The sequence below is a fragment of the Triturus cristatus genome, chromosome 12 (assembly GCF_964204655.1).
Source record: "Triturus cristatus chromosome 12, aTriCri1.1, whole genome shotgun sequence".
Lineage (NCBI taxonomy): Eukaryota > Metazoa > Chordata > Amphibia > Caudata > Salamandridae > Triturus > Triturus cristatus.
Genome location: NC_140595.1, coordinates 835,786,819 through 835,801,823, shown reverse-complemented (window position 1 = coordinate 835,801,823; position 15,005 = coordinate 835,786,819). Strand labels below are relative to the sequence as shown.

The window sequence follows — 15,005 nt, the reverse complement described above, 5'->3', positions numbered from 1 at the left end:
AGGCTTACAGACCAAGTGTTGGTCAGCATGGAGATACCTTGCATGACAACTTGGGCATTAACGGAACCGCGTCCGTTCCATCACCAGTCATCCATTCTCGAAAGACTGTGAAATAGTCCGAAGGGCGAGGCCATGCAAGAGCCGCAGTGGAAGCGAACCGAAGTAGAGATAATTCGACATGCAGATAAAAAAATGCGATCGAAAACAATACCAACAAAAGTAATGGGCTTATCGAACCGTGATTAGTCAACAATGGAGCAAAGGCACATGTGCCTGAACTTGACAGCAGAAAGAAAACAATCTAACAATGGATTAGATGCGCATGCACATTATCGCAGAGGAGTCACTCTACCTCGTGATGCAAAGACTTCTTCAAAGGAAAACAACTTGCACAAATCTGGACACAACGATAAATGGCAGGAGTATGCAAAGCAAGTGTAACTACAGCCACATGCCTCGAACACCCATTTACAAAAGTAAATATCTTAATTCTTTGTATTAACTCATACTCCACTTGAAAGAATCGAAGTTATCGCAAGAATGAGATATATGTTTATGGAATTTGGTGCCCACTGCCTTGTATATTCTCATGACAGGTTAATTGCCCGAGTACAAATGCCACTCTTAGGGGAAGAAGTAGCTTGAAAGTTTCAGGACAGGACCAGCCTGGTACTGAAGAAATCCAAGAAGGAAAAGATGAGAACGCTGGCTGTCTCTGTCTACCTTACCTGTCCTTCAGTAATTTAGGAGGAAACTGGACACCCATCTCTTTAACTAGTAATGCCACAAATGCTTTTGACACAGTAGGATCACATGTAGGCCCCCATGCTAAGGCAAACATCTGGAAATCCTGGAATGTTCTTGTGACATGAGGTGTGACCTTGGAGGAACGTTCGGTGGAGTGCTTGTAAGCTCCAGGCAATAACCTGATTGGATAATTTGTAGAACCCATTTGTCTGATGTAATCGTATTCCAAATAAGTAGAAATTGGGAAAGTCATCCCCCGACAGGAGTGGAATGGTCGGGGGGTATGGAAAGGAAGTCACTGTTTGGTGTTTGCAGGGGAAGTGCGTCTTGAGTTACCTCTGCCTCTTCCTTTGCTGATGTTTCCTCTATATCCACCTCTAAAATAACCTCTTGAAGAGGGTGACTGATTGTTGCCCTTGTAAGAGGGGGAGGGATTGTCTGTAGACACATTTTTGGAGCCGCCTCTATAAAATGAGCGACTAAAGGATCCTCTGTTGGAAGGTGATTGTAAGGCCCCCATGGCCTTGGCAACTTCAGTATCCTTTTTCATCTTTTCTAGTGATGTATCAACAGCTGGACCAAAGAGGTGTTCTTTGTCAAAGGGTTGATTAAGAATAGAGGCTTGTACTTCAGGCTTAAATCCTCAAATTCTTAACCAAGCACGTCTACGGAGCAGTACACTAGTGTTTACTGCCCAAGCTGCTGTGTCTGATTGATATAGAGCACACCTGAAAGAGGTATTAGTCATTAATTTACCCTCTTGAATCAGGGCACTAGCTCTAGACTTATGCTCATCAGGAAGAAATTCAATGAGCTTTTCAAGCTCATCATAATGAGCTCTAGCATACCTTGCCAATAGTGTTTGAGCATTGGCAATGCGCCAATGATTAGCAGCTTGTGACGCTATTCTTTTGCCCGAAGAGTCAATTAGTTTGGACTCTTTATCAGGAGGAGGGGATTCCCCTGTTGTTTGCGAATTAGCTCTTTTAGGAGCGTTGGAAACTACCAGAGTCGAAGGGTAACTGGCCTTTGATATATACAGGGTCATTAGGTGCAGATTTGTACTTCTTCTCTACCCTGGGAGTGATGATTCCAGCTCTTACAGGGTCTTTAAAGATGTCATCAGTATGTTTAAGCATACCCTTTAACATTGGTAATGTTTGTGTAGTCCTTTGAGATGAACTTAGTGTGTCAAACAGAAAATCCTCCTCTAAAGCCTCTTTATGACGCTCTACTCCATGATATTGTGCAGCTCTGTGAACGAGCTCAATATATCCAATGTTATCATCTGGAGGAGAAGGTCTGGATGGATATAGGTCGGTGTCATTATTTGGTTAAGGGTCAGCATTATAATTATCCCATGGGTCAGTATCCTGTGGTGTGTAGTCATCTATATCCCATCCCCTGTATCCTGTATCCTGTGGGGCAGGTGATGGTGGTGGAGGAGAATGTATAGCTGTAATGAGTACATTTGGATAAATGGGTGAAGAAGGTTGAATGTATGGTGAAGAAGAGTTAGTACCCACATTTTTCCTTTTGAGAGGAATGTGCTAGTCTTCTTGTAAGCCCATTTTCCTCTTTTCAGAAAGTTTGCCATGAATATGTCCAGTTTCTGGATGAATCACAATCTCCTTCTGTTTCGGATCCGAAGGTGGAATATCGGTCCGAGGTTCTTTACTTGAAGTACTTTCTTTAGACACCGGTTTTGGTGTCCAAAGTTTCGTGTCCGAAGTTTTCGACTCAAGATTTAGCCTTATGCACCGGTGGCAAGGAAACCAGAAGGTGTTTGGATTTCGACGCCGAAGGATTCGGGTCAGCACCGGCGTGGAGTAGAGCCCGAGCTGAAATCTTTTCTCGGAGCCGACCTTGGCCCGAAGGCAGAGGAGGGACCGGAGCCTTTTTATGGTTGAGATGGTAGGGGAAGGAAGTCTTGTTACTCACGATCCGTTGTCCCGGTGTGAGGTCCTCGGCATTGGAGTCGGCTTCAGACACGGAGATGTGTTGCTCCTCCATTTCGGCTTCCTGCGCTTGTGATTCTTCTTCTTCAGACTCGTCTCCAAAGAGAACCGGCGCGGAGCCACTTTTCTGGTACATTTTGTGACGTTGAGCCCGAAGGTCACAGAGTTTCTCCTTTGATCGAAACGACCGACACGCGTCACAGTCCTTCTCGTCATATTCCGGGGATAGGCAAAGGTTGCACACTTTATGCAAGTCGGTGCACGGAAACTTGCCGTGACACCCTGGACAGAACTTGAATGGAGTCCGTTCCATCGACTTCTACCAACCCCCGCGCGGGTAGGCCCAACGGCCTTCCACGAATCTTCTGATTGAAAGTTTTGGACTGTAAACGATACGCGGAGAATGGGAAACGTGATCGATAAACAATCTCACTATGGAGTTGATGCCCATGCGCACTATCACTGAAAGGACTCGTGACTGGAAAAGAATTCTTCGAACTAAAACAGAGTGCAAACATCCGGACCCAACACTAGATGGCGATCTATGCACAGCATATGGTCTACTGTTCATATGGCTCGAACATATTGTTATGAATTCAAGCAACCATTGCTTTAGCACTTTCCCATCACAACTATACCAATGGATTATACTGTGGAGCCCATCTTCTAATAATTTAAAAATGATACGTAATTTAAAAAGTGGGAATATTGGAGTGCATCTATTCTCACACCTGATGGTGATGAGCGGCAATATAGACCACACTGTATCTAAAGCAATCCTTGAACTTCTTTCTACATCCCTCATATAGGACAAACCACCAAACATCCTTACAATCATGCACTCCTACCGGAACCCATTGAAGACCGGAGCGCTCTGTGATCTCATCAGGGGTAAGAAGCGCAATATAAATCCTACAAGACAGTACAATGTAACACATAACCTACCCGCATATTAGCAAGTCACGAACAACTGACCCACTGAAAATGAAGATGAATCTCGTAGATGATAAAGAGTGTGCTAATAACCACTGTTTAGGGCTCCACTGCTCTGCAGGAAGCTTGGCGCTCTTAAATCCCTTTCACAAATACAAACACAAATATATGTTAAGGGAAATGTTAGCCCATCAATACAGAGCAACGTACCTTCAAATGGCTTTTCACAATACTGATACTGCAAATCAATGCAGGCATGTTGCAACAATTAGAGACCATAGTGAAAACACCAAAATAAATATAAAAACAACCCCTTTTTCCAAAGAATAGGGAGAACCTGGTCACTTTCTAGGAGCAATGAAAATGGACCAACGGAAGCGAAGCAACTGGTGCAAGAGCAATGCTGTGAAAGTGCTCCTGTCTCAGGGGGAAGGCAGACAAAGAGCAGTAAGGAGAAAAGAGCAGTGTAAACTACTCTGAAGTACAATTCTGTGACAGACTGCTCAAGGTAGGAGAGAGACAACATGATTATAACCTGCAGAGAGGTGCCAAGGCTGTAAAGCATTAGTAAGGGCATGAGGGAGGAAGGCAAACCACAGTACAACCAGCATGGAGGTCATAAGGTTGTGCAACATTACCAACAGTAGAATGAAGGCAGGCAGACTGGAGTAAAACCTGTGTTACGTCTGTAAAGTATTACTGTACAAGGGACACAGTGAAGCATTACTACAGGAGGGAGGCGAGGCTAGACAGGGGTATGGTGAAAAAAACAGGATAACACGGAGAGAGCAGCTATAACTTATTACGGCAGGAAGCTCGAGTGAGGTGGTATGGCTTGAACAGCAAATCCTAAATTAGCAACAGCCTTGTGAAACTTTACTAAGGATTTGAGGGAAATGGAGGTGATGGATATTGTAAACTGGAGGGTATTGAGATGGCTGCGAAAAGGCAAATGTTAAGGTGAGGAAGGAATGTTAGCTGCCTTCAAAAAACAGTTCACCACATTTTCAAAAGAGGCTTTGAAAAGACCCTGTGTGGAAGACCGTACCTGCAGAACATCCACTGCTGGCAGATAGTCTTCGTTTTCTGCATTCTCACTGTATCCCAGCAGCTCATCTTCGATGGGATCCCGGCTTGTAGAGTAGCCCCGTGCCCCTCCATCCAGAAGCGAGGCCTCATAGTCCATGAAGAAATTAGATTCTGTACCACAGCGAGCCGGCTGGACCCTCTGCTTGGTTGGTGAGATGCCTTCTGGCAGATACCAGCAGCCAATGGGGCTACTCAGACTCTCCGAAATTGTCTCGGAAGAAAGCGAGGGCATGGTGTTATTATGAACTGTAGAAGGAGGCAGAGTTCTACCCGGCCGCAGCAAGATGGAGGGCTCAGATACATCCATGGGCATATCCTGGCTGGTCTCTGGCTCTGAACTGTAGTCTGGAGACCCCCGCAGAGCTGAGCTGCTTGAGTAGGCAGAAGTAACAGAGACTGGGCCTTCAGACAACTCTGAGGGAGAGGAGATGCTGCTGGCTGTACTCAGGCCTAAACCAGAGAAGAAGTTGAAAAAAGGAACCATTACACCATCACAAATAGAAACCACGTTTTAATTTAATCTGTTCTACACTTTAGGTCAAAGGTGACAGGTGACATGCACACTGAAGCCCCTTTCATTCAGCAATGTAGTGCAATATAAGCACGAAGCACTTCACTCACCAAGGACAGATACAGTACAAAACCTGCCAATACCACCTGCTTCGTAATCATCAAAATAAATATTTTAATGGATTGAGTGTACATTTATTCAAACAAGTCCAATTATAAGAATCTTAATTTATTATGTTACTGACTGCTTTAAATAATCAAGTTATAGACTCTACACAGTGAGAGCCGGGGCTGTAGCAGATCTGAACTCCTGTGTGTTATATTTCTACAGACCACATCGGGCAAACATTCCTATAGACTGCCTTGTGTAGCAGAACACCACTCCTGACGATAATAAACCAACAGGAGCAATATGTCAGCCTTAGCAGTCTGCTATGTTGATGACAATCTCTGGCAGCCAAAAGAGTAGTGGAGAGCTAAGCTCTGAGCAGTCAGAGGTAATTAGCTGTGCTTTTACAATTCATTCAACTTCTCAGGGGCTATAAAATTACTAGATACAAGGTTCACTTTTGTTAGTGCAACGCACTCCACACAGATGATATTGTGCTCCCAACAACTGTACAGTGTAAACAGCAATGTTCTACTAAGGTAATTATTTGATATGCAAAAAATCATACCAGTCAAGGAGTATCATGAATATTCCTCAAACATCACAATTTTGGAGAAATAAAGAAAAAACGGTGAACACCATATGGTTAAACACACACTTTCTCTCAATAACACGCACACTTTCTCTCAATAACACACACTCTTTCTCGCTTTCTCTACACACACACACACACACACGTGTGTGTGCATGATTGGATTCTTTTATTTCTTACAATAGTATGGTAGAAAGTGTATACTCCATAGGGGCCCATGAAACGTTTAAAATATTTCATAAGTTCCCCAGTAATACGATAAATAATTCAGAGATCCCTGTGAAATAAGAGGATCATCATCCTAATGAAAACCTCAAACTATTCAGCACGGCCCTACAATTGTCCACTATTTAATCAACATTTTAACAAGGAAGGTGAACTCAATCTAAACATTCGAATACAATCAGTGAGCGTTGTTAGGTGCAGCTTAACACCTTGAATAAAATAGCGTCAAAACTCTTTACATTCTACCGACTGAATGTTTAATTTTTTCTAAAAGTGAACATTCTTAACTGCATATCAAAGCATAGTTCTTGTTTTGTTTCTACAGACACCCAAACAGCAGAATCCAGCATTTCATGGGCCACTGTCAACAAACATTTCCGACGGAAAACAATTTTTTTTTACCTAACTGCCCTAAAATAAATGTGTAATATAAAAATCCATAACATGTATACTGTATATAATTATATATGTACAGTTTGATAGATAGACAGTAGACAGCTAGGCAGGCAGATGGATGGATGGATATCTTATAGACCAATGATTGGTGCTAAGGACATCAGTGCTGGTGTCGCAAATCAGCCCCTTCGCCCCATTAGTCAATAAAATAGCTGAGGTCAATCTAGTTCACAATTATTGGTATGATTTTGAAAACAGTTCTATGAAGAAAGAGTTCCTTTTTCATGTACAAATCAGAACAAATCCTGCCACTGGAACAGTTCCTTTCTGAAAATCCTCACTCTCCTAGGCTGGCAGGAGGCCCCATTTCCAGATGTACTTCTGGAAACTTCTGTGAATTTCCAAAAGTCAAACATCTGCACCCATGCACGGATGTAAGCCTATGGATGCAGAGTTACAACTGGCTTTCCTGCATCGAGTACACTGGGCATATTAAATTATGTCCCAATAGATGCTTTCGTAAGCTCAGCAGTAGAAAAGAAAATGAACTGACTTGGGTTCTCTTGGTTTTCAAAGAGCCTTTATGGTCCGGGCTTTGAGTAGGCAGGGTCCTGCCGGTGCTCGGCACCGGCAGTTCTAAAAAGCAGCCGCTGAGACGGCTCCTTATCGGGCTATCGATTTTTGTACTCACCCTCAGAGTGAAAAAAAAATCTTAGCTCTGCAGCAGTGTCACCCTTCACTGCCTTTGATGCAACTTCAATGTGACTTATAGTTCTTGCACAGTCTCATCATTTCAGGACTGAAGCACTTTCAAAATTCTATACATCAAAGCCATAGTTGCTTATTTATCTTACGCAACTAACAACCACAGACAAAGCCAATAGTCCTGGCTTGTTGTAGGTGTACTGTTATTTGTTGTATTATATACCTGTGTGCAATGACAGAAACAGTGAAATACCAGTCGGCCGCTCACTATGCTATGCACAGATTTTAAGCGTAGGCGTTTTAAGCCACTCCCCTAATTACATCGCCTTGCCCCTTTGAGAGACCCCCCTTCCCCGTTTGCTCATTCCACTTAAACCCCTGTTTGTGATATTTAGAGAGCACACCGGCAGCTGCAGGTTTCATGGACTGTGCACTGGGCATTCATTTCCACACAAAGATTGAGAGTCAGCATTGAATCTGTAGCCGCCTTACGCTGCAGAGTTGCTGTATTTTAGATTTTCCAAATAGACTGAGTTGCAGTACCATGCGACAGCGCTATTAAATGCATTTATTTTCCCTGGATTCCAGTTGAATCCAGCTTCACCACCCGTGTGTCACTCCTGCAGGAGAGTTATTGATGTCTTACACATTCCCCGCTCAATGTTTTGAAATGATAGTCGACGGGCAAGTTTAGACGGCAGTCCTATACTCATGCAGAAGGCAGTGCGATGTGCAACTGAAGACATTCGGCACTATATTTAAACAAGCCTTAAAAATGCAATAGGTCGCGCCTTTTATTAAGTTAAAGCCATTTGCTTTGCTTTACAAAACCATTAGCAAAGCAAATGGCTTTAACTTAACCAAAGGCGAGACCTGTTGCATTTTCAATGCTTTTGTTTAGCACTCCATAAGAGTGCATGAGGTTAACAGTGGCCTTCCACATGATCTTCTCTGCCCTCCCCCATGTTACATGCTGCAGTCTCTCACCCAAATACCTATGTCTCCTGTCCTCGCTCATGTTGCCCTCAGTCACTCACGTGCTTCCGTGCCTACAAGTCACTTTGTCTCATCTGTGTGCTTCTGACCCCAGCCGCACTCATGATGCTCTCTCTTTCCTGTGTGCTTAATGCCCCCTTGTTGCTCTCGTTCGTCTGTGTGCTTCTGACCCCAGCCGCACTCATGATGCTCTCTCTTTCCTGTGTGCTTAATGCCCCCTTGTTGCTCTCGTTCGTCTGTGTGCTTCTGACCCCAGCCGCACTCATGATGCTCTCTCTTTCCTGTGTGCTTAATGCCCCCTTGTTGCTCTCGTTCGTCTGTGTGCTTCTGACCCCAGCCGCACTCATGATGCTCTCTCTTTCCTGTGTGCTTAATGCCCCCTTGTTGCTCTCGTTCGTCTGTGTGCTTCTGACCCCAGCCGCACTCATGATGCTCTCTCTTTACTGTGTGCTTAATGCCCCCTTGTTGCTCTCGTTCGTCTGTGTGCTTCTGACCCCAGCCGCACTCATGATGCTCTCTCTTTCCTGTGTGCTTAATGCCCCCTTGTTGCTCTCGTTCGTCTGTGTGCTTCTGACCCCAGCCGCACTCATGATGCTCTCTCTTTCCTGTGTGCTTAATGCCCCCTTGTTGCTCTCGTTCGTCTGTGTGCTTCTGACCCCAGCCGCACTCATGATGCTCTCTCTTTCCTGTGTGCTTAATGCCCCCTTGTTGCTCTCGTTCGTCTGTGTGCTTCTGACCCCAGCCGCACTCATGATGCTCTCTCTTTCCTGTGTGCTTAATGCCCCCTTGTTGCTCTCGTTCGTCTGTGTGCTTCTGACCCCAGCCGCACTCATGATGCTCTCTCTTTCCTGTGTGCTTAATGCCCCCTTGTTGCTCTCGTTCGTCTGTGTGCTTCTGACCCCACCCGCACTCATGATGCTCTCTCTTTCCTGTGTGCTTAATGCCCCCTTGTTGCTCTCGTTCGTCTGTGTGCTTCTGACCCCAGCCGCACTCATGATGCTCTCTCTTTCCTGTGTGCTTAATGCCCCCTTGTTGCTCTCGTTCGTCTGTGTGCTTCTGACCCCAGCCGCACTCATGATGCTCTCTCTTTCCTGTGTGCTTAATGCCCCCTTGTTGCTCTCGTTCGTCTGTGTGCTTCTGACCCCAGCCGCACTCATGATGCTCTCTCTTTCCTGTGTGCTTAATGCCCCCTTGTTGCTCTCGTTCGTCTGTGTGCTTCTGACCCCAGCCGCACTCATGATGCTCTCTCTTTCCTTTGTGCTTAATGCCCCCTTGTTGCTCTCGTTCGTCTGTGTGCTTCTGACCCCAGCCGCACTCATGATGCTCTCTCTTTCCTGTGTGCTTAATGCCCCCTTGTTGCTCTCGTTCGTCTGTGTGCTTCTGACCCCAGCCGCACTCATGATGCTCTCTCTTTCCTGTGTGCTTAATGCCCCCTTGTTGCTCTCGTTCGTCTGTGTGCTTCTGACCCCAGCCGCACTCATGATGCTCTCTCTTTCCTGTGTGCTTAATGCCCCCTTGTTGCTCTCGTTCGTCTGTGTGCTTCTGACCCCAGCCGCACTCATGATGCTCTCTCTTTCCTGTGTGCTTAATGCCCCCTTGTTGCTCTCGTTCGTCTGTGTGCTTCTGACCCCAGCCGCACTCATGATGCTCTCTCTTTCCTGTGTGCTTAATGCCCCCTTGTTGCTCTCGTTCGTCTGTGTGCTTCTGACCCCAGCCGCACTCATGATGCTCTCTCTTTCCTGTGTGCTTAATGCCCCCTTGTTGCTCTCGTTCGTCTGTGTGCTTCTGACCCCAGCCGCACTCATGATGCTCTCTCTTTCCTGTGTGCTTAATGTCCCCTTGTTGCTCTCGTTCGTCTGTGTGCTTCTGACCCCAGCCGCACTCATGATGCTCTCTCTTTCCTGTGTGCTTAATGCCCCCTTGTTGCTCTCGTTCGTCTGTGTGCTTCTGACCCCACCCGCACTCATGATGCTCTCTCTTTCCTGTGTGCTTAATGCCCCCTTGTTGCTCTCGTTCGTCTGTGTGCTTCTGACCCCACCCGCACTCATGATGCTCTCTCTTTCCTGTGTGCTTAATGCCCCCTTGTTGCTCTCGTTCGTCTGTGTGCTTCTGACCCCACCCGCACTCATGATGCTCTCTCTTTCCTGTGTGCTTAATGCCCCCTTGTTGCTCTCGTTCGTCTGTGTGCTTCTGACCCCAGCCGCACTCATGATGCTCTCTCTTTCCTGTGTGCTTAATGCCCCCTTGTTGCTCTCGTTCGTCTGTGTGCTTCTGACCCCAGCCGCACTCATGATGCTCTCTCTTTCCTGTGTGCTTAATGCCCCCTTGTTGCTCTCGTTCGTCTGTGTGCTTCTGACCCCAGCCGCACTCATGATGCTCTCTCTTTCCTGTGTGCTTAATGCCCCCTTGTTGCTCTCGTTCGTCTGTGTGCTTCTGACCCCAGCCGCACTCATGATGCTCTCTCTTTCCTGTGTGCTTAATGCCCCCTTGTTGCTCTCGTTCGTCTGTGTGCTTCTGACCCCAGCCGCACTCATGATGCTCTCTCTTTCCTGTGTGCTTAATGCCCCCTTGTTGCTCTCGTTCGTCTGTGTGCTTCTGACCCCAGCCGCACTCATGATGCTCTCTCTTTCCTGTGTGCTTAATGCCCCCTTGTTGCTCTCGTTCGTCTGTGTGCTTCTGACCCCAGCCGCACTCATGATGCTCTCTCTTTCCTGTGTGCTTAATGCCCCCTTGTTGCTCTCGTTCGTCTGTGTGCTTCTGACCCCAGCCGCACTCATGATGCTCTCTCTTTCCTGTGTGCTTAATGCCCCCTTGTTGCTCTCGTTCGTCTGTGTGCTTCTGACCCCAGCCGCACTCATGATGCTCTCTCTTTCCTGTGTGCTTAATGCCCCCTTGTTGCTCTCGTTCGTCTGTGTGCTTCTGACCCCAGCCGCACTCATGATGCTCTCTCTTTCCTGTGTGCTTAATGCCCCCTTGTTGCTCTCGTTCGTCTGTGTGCTTCTGTGCCACCACTCCATGTTGTTTTTGCTCTTCCACATGCTGCTGTGCCCCAGCTCACCTCCTTGTTGCTCTCCACCCTCGTTTATTCATGTGATTCTCTCATCTCCACTGCTGTCTTCTCTCACCTGTGTGCTTTTCTGCCCCCACCCCAAACCATCAACATTATATAAAAAAAAAATTCAAGTCGCGCCCGCTGGGCTGGGTCATTTTGTAGGTACACACATGTATGTTTAATGCTTCTTCAAAGTGGCACAGCCCAGTGGCCACATCATGCTTATTTTTTGTTTTTCAATGTTTCTATCTTTCCTTTATGCTATGGAGCATCTGGTTTGATGCTGTACAGCATGAAGAAAAGACATTGGCAGAGCCAGTAAGTCTCTATGGTGAGACCTATTGGCTTTGCCAGTGCTTGTTCCATATTTGAGGGTCTATGGGTTTAGGGAAATGGTGATTGAAACCCTTTCTGAGCTCAAAGACAGGATATTAAAGCAAGGTAACCACAAACAAAGTGCTGGTGATCAAGAACTTCGTTAACTTTTGTGCATCAGCTATAGTGGATGAGGAAGCCTCACCCGTGTCGTATAGCATGCTTCATCATGGGTACGATGGCACTACCGGGGCAGACTCAACCTCTGTGTGAGGGAGTTCTTAATGAACAAGTTGCTTACCTTTGGTAACGCCTTATCTTATAGAGACAGATCTAGCTGCAGATTCCTTACCTTTGAATTTTCCCCGAGCGCCAATCTGGATCCGGAAACGTTTTCAGTGCTACCTAGCCGCAAATTCCTTACCTTTGAAATAGATACTATAGCAAAACCATCCTCGGCGTAGGGTCTGCAAACCGATCTTACTATATATTCCTGGATAGAATAGACTGGTGTGTAATAAGACTGAAGAGTCCAGGCGCTCTTAGGACTTTAGGTGAGCTGCACCCTAAGAACTGTGGTAGGAACACATCTGGAATCATCAAAAAAATCTTAACTCACAGCAAAAAAAAGAAAACCACTCATATGTGTAATGGCAGAAGGAAGTATGTATGTATACACACAACTGTTACAAGATGATGTCAGAAACATATACGAGTACCAAGGTGAGCAATCAGCAATTACTACTGATTAAGAGGATGGAGGATGTGGACAGCCTTCCACATTCCAGGAAAACATTGGCTGACGAAACACAAAAACAAGGGTAAGGAAATGAGTCAGCTACCATCAGTCCTTTGAGATAATATCGGAAAAGAAGGCAGCCGGAGTGAAAAACTCTGCCAGAATAGAGAGATCAAGACCACCACGTGGGCCCATAAGATGATCAAATTGAAACAAAGGCCAACACATGGAAGGCCTAAACAGGAATCCAGCTGCAACAGCTGAGAGTAAGAGAGAGCAGGCAGAGTAGGCCCTGGCTGGAGCATCAGACCAAAGTAAGGTCCGAGGGCCAGGGTAGCGGCCAGCAATCCTGGTCAGTGTCGACGCTCTCGGTAAGAGTCCCTCATCCGGACTTTCAGATGGGCTATCCTGGCCCTCGGACCATTTAAAACTGAGTGACTAGAGTTCTTGTGACTTAGCCCGAATGTGAATACGGAGGACCTGGGTTAACATCCTTAAGACGACTTGGTCTGCTTAGAAGTCTGTGGGACCCTGAAACTTGTTTGCGATTTGCGAATCCAGTCCTCTACCGATTAAGATTAACTTTTGGAATCAATTGACTGTCGTTTACCGATTAAGTGAATTAAGTGAATCAAGATCAAGATACTTCTGCCCTGACGAAGTTCCATTCGGAACGAAACGCGTTGGCTGATGTCCAAATTTTAAACTGAAAATATAATAAAGGATATATTTTGGAATACATTTGAAGCTCTTGGACTTCATCCTGGTGCACCTTCCTTCTTTTTATGAACTTATTTATCTGGTTTCCAGTGGAGTAAGAGTGCGGCGAACTCCAGGTGTGGTTGCACAGTCAATTTACTAATTTCTTTATTTAGAAACTGAAGTGCTGAACCATGGTCAGCCGCATTTTGTCTTTCTAACCTTGAACTGTAATAAAGCTGACCTGCAAAATATTAGGAAGCCAATGTCCACGCGTGTCTTCCCCCCTCGGCCAATTTGCGGGGAACAGATTGTAATAGCTGAGGCTTTCAGCTCATTATCTTATCCAGGATCAATATTGCTAAAATCCGACCAGAAGCTAAACAAAGTAAGTTCCCCTTCATTCCATTGGGCCTTCTTCCGGGTAACGGATGGCAGGATGGGGCTGGCTTCCTCGCAAGCTCTGTCAGTGCTTAGTTAACTAGTTGGTGTTTGTGAACTATAGAGATGCATGGAAATTAGTATTAGAACGTCTTTACCATGGCAATTTAGTAGCGGACACGAGCAGCATTTTCTGTGTCTATCCTGGTACATTCTTGGATTGAATATGGGTGCAGTGCACAGACCAGTGAATACAGCGCTGCAGTGTTTCGACACAGCCCTAACCAATGTTGCGGCAAATGGAGGTGAATTGAGGTTCTCGCCTTCTCTCTTTTTAGGTCTCGGCTAGCGAAGGCTGTGCTTGCGCAGTCTCGCTCGCGAGATTTAATGACTTTGAGAAGAGGGGCTTGAACCCACCCCTCTTCTCTCCTCTTCTCCATTGGCTGGCCTCTTGAATGCTGGCCAGCCATTGGAGAAGAGGCTTGTCACTCCGAACAGGCCCCGTCCTTTTCGGATTCGGGGGCGTGTTTTTTCGTTGCTTTTCGCCCGGGCGTGTTTTTCTCTCCTCCAGCCAATGGCAAGAGGAGAGAAAGAAAAACACGCCCCCGATTCCGAAAACAACACTGCGTTTCTCCGAGGCATTTCTGCTTCGCTTCGGAGAAAGGCGGTGGTGTTCTGTACCTATGCATGCACTCCGACCATCTCTGGAGTGACTTGTATTTTAGGCTGGCTCTTCTCCGTTTGAGGCATGCTTCCTCCCCCACCTGTTGAGAACAGTCTTAGACGGCACCGCTTGCACTATCCAGGCAAGGGGCGCAGAGATGCGCTCGGAAACCGCGTCCATGTCCCATTTATAATCACAAATGAACACTTAACGCTGGGTATAAAGGTACCTTACAATGTACTCTAATCTATTTGGTTACCGTCCTCGATGCTCCACTTGATCCTTGGCGAAATTGTGGGGACATTATACATCCTCTTTATATTAGAGGAAGCTTTAGATATATTTACTTTCACTCCAGCACCGCTAGATGCACAGTACTCTCAATAAAGTTCAATTGACGCTCCTAAGATGGCCGCCCTCCGCCGCATTTTAGCATTTCACGTAACAACGCTATGACGATTTGCATTAATACGGAACACCAAGTAGGCATAACCACAGGAGCCAGAGCAGGGTTAGGATGTCCGCTAGTTGCGCGCCACCCTTTTGTAAGTAGCGTCCTTATTCGTCTAAAATTGAACAGTTTATGAAGAGGCCGGTAAGATTGTATGACTTGTGCTTATGTTTAGATGTGTGCGGCTGCCCGCCTTTTGTTGATTTTATTTTTACAGAAACGAGCAACGAAGTGCTCATTTGGCAGACCCGTTAGCATCGGACCTCATTACCAGGGGGGAGTCAGGTTTCTGTGATGTCAGCCTTGAGTGTCATGCGATGTGGATCACACTACTACTGCGATGTCTTTCACGTTATGTGAAGTGTACCACCCTGACTAAGCTACTAGTATGACACTAATCTATCTATATTTCTACATCGAGTACATTTTTTCTCTGTATTGCTC

The 15,005-nt window shown here is 46.1% G+C and overlaps 1 protein-coding gene across 4 annotated transcripts in view; it reads right to left on the bottom strand.

The window, feature by feature from the left end:
• The window catches only part of CAMTA2 (calmodulin binding transcription activator 2), a 1,245,102-nt gene that overhangs the window by 279,378 nt on the left and 950,719 nt on the right, over window positions 1-15,005 (bottom strand). For all 4 annotated transcript variants that reach the window (XM_085638475.1, XM_085638477.1, XM_085638474.1 and 1 more), the window contains exon 16: window positions 4,687-5,177. In XM_085638475.1, the coding sequence (XP_085494601.1) occupies window positions 4,687-5,177 (491 nt within the window). The remainder of the gene's footprint in view (window positions 1-4,686; window positions 5,178-15,005) is intronic.